Source organism: Scomber scombrus, chromosome 1 (genome assembly GCF_963691925.1).
Source record: "Scomber scombrus chromosome 1, fScoSco1.1, whole genome shotgun sequence".
NCBI lineage: Eukaryota > Metazoa > Chordata > Actinopteri > Scombriformes > Scombridae > Scomber > Scomber scombrus.
The window spans coordinates 2,210,686-2,215,654 of NC_084970.1; the positions used below are offsets into that span (position 1 = coordinate 2,210,686).

Genomic DNA, 4,969 nt, shown 5'->3' on the forward strand with positions numbered 1-4,969 from the left:
GGTTTGTTACAGGCCTGGAGGCTCTGCTGCTATTTCTCATCTGATCTGATTCAGTTCTTTAAATAAGGAAAGGTCTTCTCACATCAGCCCTAGAGTTATTTTTTCTCCTCCATTCATTGTTCATTCTAACCAACACCTCACCTCAACACTCTGTATGCAGCTAAGGTGCCAATAACCAGCCAGTTCTTTATTTATATTCCCTTTTCATTTACATTGCCAATGAAGTGACACAGAGCATGAGGTAGAGTATGGCTGACCTGCTTTCATATGAAGGTCTCAGAAGCTCTCAGACTGTGTCCTCTACAACAATAATTACTTTGCCTGTCTTTCCCAATTTGAACAGATTATTATGTATGTTATGTTATTTTATTTCACCCAAATATTCATTAAGTCCTGTTTGGAGAGGCTGTAAGCAAATGTATACCATGCCTTTTTTTTATAATAATAATAATGTATAATATCAACTTAAAGTCATGTTCACAGATAGTACAATGATTTCAGTACATTTTGTTCAATTAATTATTCAGTCGCAATTCACTGAATTGATTGGATTGTTAATTGTTAAACTGTTTAGTTATTGGAGTAACTAAAATGAAACAAAGTAATGACAGCAAGATTGTTAAAGTAGGCTATATTGTTTAATTCATTTACTGAAGTTATGTTATATGCAATGGAGATATGAAGAGCCAACCGCGATTCTATTGGGGTTCATATCGAATATCATATCACATTCAACTGATATTCATACTCTTTATAGTGACCACCAAGACCACGCCAGACTCCGTTTTAGTAATCAACAATTCACTGTTTATTAGATTACCTGAAAATATACATAACACATAGAGCTTCACGTAATACCTATTTCATCTTAACACTAAATTCCATTAAATCGGCAAACATGTGAACCACCAAAGACCAATCATTCCGATTAAATCTGAACTTTTAGTATTGATTCACTCAACTCCGTACTGCCTTGGGTTGTTAATACAGTGGAGGTTGAGGTGTGAGTGAATAGCATGGATTCTGAAAGTTAAGACATTATACACATACAGGTCACTTGGTAGTCTAGTGGCTATATGCCGGATTGCTAAACTACAATAAAGGGTTCGTGAAATGTTTTCAGTCGTTTTTTTTTTGCTGTGTGTTTCAAGCTTTAAGGGGAAGTTTGTTAAATTGCCGTATTTGTAAACACGCTTTGGCGTACTGCTGTGCATGAGCGCGGTGTACCAGAACGAACCGTTTCTACACAATATACAATCAACAGGCGACGAAAATAGAAAGAGAAATATAGTGCACACTGTCAACCAGGCTTCATATTTACCCCACATGTTATAAAAGCCTCTGAAGTGACATATAACAAGAGCAAAGCTGCAGAGCAACGATATGCAAAATAACCTTTTGTATCAGTGAGTGAGGAAAGCGAAGGGTCGGAGAAATAAACGCCACCTTTACCATCGGCACCATCGGATGCCAACTGTGCATGAATACGAATAACTGCATAACAACCAAGTCGTTATAACAATCACACATTTAAGTTAGCAGCAAATCTGTTAAAGAATAGCAGTGCTATGGACGATTCGGTGGGGGGAAGGGGGATGGATGCTGGAGCTAGGCTTCGGCGGCCTGGCGGAGGTTTCGACCCTCTTCAGCAAGTCTGAACAAAACGCAGCTTCTTTTCCTCCACTCTGAGTTCTATTAGTAAGGCACAATAACAGACTGAGGTGCTGACTTACCGGACGGGTTGACCGCAGCGGGAGTTGCCATGTTTCCTCAGCGAAGAAAAATAACAAAACAGCAGCAATGGAGATGACGCACAATACGGCTAGAGAGCCCCGTGAGAGACCGTCTACACTCCGCGGGATTGGCACGCGAGGCTCGGTCTGACCGCCTCACATCCGTTATCACGAGGGAACAATAATCTGGATGCGACACAATAATCAACGGCTGTCTTCTCTACGGAAATGATATTTAGTGTATATTTTAGGAAAATTCCCTCCAAGAAAAGACTTAATAAAATGCAAGATGTCTGAATGGTAGCACCGCGAGATTTTAGGGCTGCTTGAATAAATTAATGTTATAGTGTTGAGTGTGTCTGCTCCAGTGATGAATGTAATGTCAACATGTATGACGTTTTGAAATCTAATGCCACACTGTGTGTTATGATGTTGCGTTGTGATGTGAGGATTGTACTGGTTGTGTCTGTGCCTTCTGCCACAGGAAGCAGCCCACCGTGGACCACTGCTGCTGGGACATGAGCCCAGCACCCTCTCACAGTCACAAAACCTCAACTTCATCTGCCTGGACCCCCATTTTCATAGCATACACCAGTTTGTTTTGAAAGTTGCCTGAAGATACCTCTCTGAAAGCAAACATCTCCCTCTGTTCTCTAGCATGGGAACCTTAGAAATGACAATCTCCACCTGCCAATAAATCATGCAGCTATATGAACAGATGCACTTAAACTGTAAATCATTGGAATCACATCATGGAACCACTTTCTGATCCAGGGTTATTGTAAGTAATGGATTTATTGCAGGTGGAGGAAGTATTCAGATCATTTACTTACATAAACACCACATGATGATACTTTGCTGTAATATATAAGACGCTAAAAGTCCTGCATTAAAAATTGTACCCAGCAAAAGTAGCGACAGAATATCAGCAAAAGGCAGGTGAAGTGTCAACTATCTAAGTACTCATTATGCAGAATGACACCTGTTTGTGTTATTTGTTACATCACTTGATCGTTATTATTAATACACTAACATGCAGTGCTTTGATGTTGTAGCAGGTCGAGAGATTTTCGAGATTTTACTGCTATATGATTTTTGTGTAACTCCATATTTAATAAGATCATCAAATGTGTTGTTTGTACGATCTTACTGTTAAAAGAAACTATACCTGTAAAAAAGCTCTTTCCTAAATTAAGTAGAGCAGAAGTTGTATTAACATACTGGGTTATGCTCCACCACACACTTTAATTATGGCCAATAAATCATTTAATAATGCTTTTTATGCCATTTATAACAAACACAAATGGTTTTGCCAAGCTGTGAATGTTGTAATCCATTCATAGATAATTGTGGCTTTTACACTCTCTAATTAGCCACCAAGCCTAAGTCACTTAACCTATTAGAAATGGTGACTTAAAAAGCGGTCGCTCATCATGATATTACCTATAACAACCACAGTAAAGCCCTGTATGTGCAGTTTATAGTCATATTTTCACCATATGGATATACATTGAGTTGTCAGTTTATAAGGTACACCTACCTAAAACTAATGCAGTCTAATGTAACAAAAACTAAACATTATAATCTTGAAGGCAGGGCTACATTAGTTTTAGCTAGTATCTAATAAACTGGTAAATTAGTGTATACTGAGCTTTCTCTCTGAGTTATCTCTGCTTAGCCTTTTTAAAGCTGATGTTTAGTTGTATTTGCATGGTCTATACATCAGTAATCATTGACAACTGAACTCATATTATCCACAAACCAATTCCATTCCCTCAAATGCAATTTTTGATCCACCACAAATTGAAGTTATTCCATCTTCTCTCCATTCCTCCTGTTCATACTGACTATTAGAGGTTCCCCACCAAATGCACTAACAACGTAAGTGATGAAGGACAAAACCCACACTCCTAATTTTAAGAAAAATGTAAAAAAAATAATAATAATTAAAAAAATGTAAAAGGAGAAAAAAGATTAATATGAAGGTTAAGCAGCTCACAGTCTGAGTACGTTAAGTAACTGCATATTTTCCACAGTTACATATTTTTCCCTGTCATTTTAAAATGTCTCATAGCTTAAAATAAACTTGACATAAATCCATGTTTACACAGAAGGATGACAGGATTTAGTCCTCCATCACTTCCATTGTAAGAGCATTATGAAGAGATCTTCTAATGGTCAGTATGAACAGGAGGAATCATTACAGCAAGAAAAACAGGTTTGAGTGTTGATTTGGGCTCCTGGTGTAAAAAAATTCAGGGGTTTTTTTTTTTTTTTGTGACATCACACCTTCTCTGTGGGATCAATAACGTTGATCTGATTTTACTAATTTATTTTATGTGTTGACAAATAATGTTGATTCTGATCCTGAATAATAAAAACTCTCTTCATGCTGCATTATGAAACATGTATTAGCTCAACAGTCCTAACCATCATGACCCTGTTCCAGGATGCACTGGGAGGGGTGATATCCCATTTTAGTAATTAGCTTAATTATCTAATTAAGTAAGGATAAAACTGGTTCCATGTGCCAATAGAAGCAACGTGTCCTATCGGATCTACAACCGAGACTTTATATTTTTTGTCAGGGGCAATAGAATAAAAAGCAGAAATCCACCCTGATCACTATATGTTTAGTTGGTTCCCTGGTACAGAGGGTTTTGTCAGAGCTTTTACAATAAAACAGCTGACTGAAAGATGTGCCAATGAGAGTAAAGGGACTGAATCATTACGTAAATGTGCCTTAAAGCCCAAGCTATGACTTTAATTCACTTACACAAGCATCTCCTTTCTCATGACACTTTCTCGTGTCACTTGATTTGTTGCTGATATCAAAAACACTGAATATTGGATAACATCTATATTGTTCTATTTTTTCCCATAAAAGATCCAAACCAAAAATGTATTACTCCATTTCTCAATACTCTCTGACTTCCCCACACTGTCTGTGGCTCTCTGCTCCAAGCCCATCATTTCCTAACGAAGAAGTAAATCTTGAAAAACAGCTTACACATATACAGTTTCAGTAGTTTCCTGAAACAGCTCGTCACTGTGATTTTTTAGCAAATGTCACTTAAACAGGAGGAAATCGTTGCTTTTGCTGAGGACTATCTTCGGCTGTGGATGAATACACATTTGGTGCTGTGTATCTAACAGCAGAACAGTGTGTGTGGGATTGAATCAGTGCATCATCATACTTTTTTTAATTTGCCTTTGGGATTAATAAAGTATATATC

The 4,969-nt window shown here is 37.7% G+C and overlaps 1 protein-coding gene across 1 annotated transcript in view; it reads right to left on the minus strand.

Annotated features, from left to right (window-relative positions):
* The window catches only part of arnt2 (aryl-hydrocarbon receptor nuclear translocator 2), a 69,770-nt gene extending 67,794 nt beyond the window's left edge, over positions 1 to 1,976 (minus strand). The window contains exon 1 of the mRNA XM_062419117.1: positions 1,734 to 1,976. Within this exon, the coding sequence (XP_062275101.1) occupies positions 1,734 to 1,764 (31 nt within the window). The 5' untranslated portion in view covers positions 1,765 to 1,976. The remainder of the gene's footprint in view (positions 1 to 1,733) is intronic.
* Between the last annotated feature and the right edge of the window lie 2,993 nt (positions 1,977 to 4,969).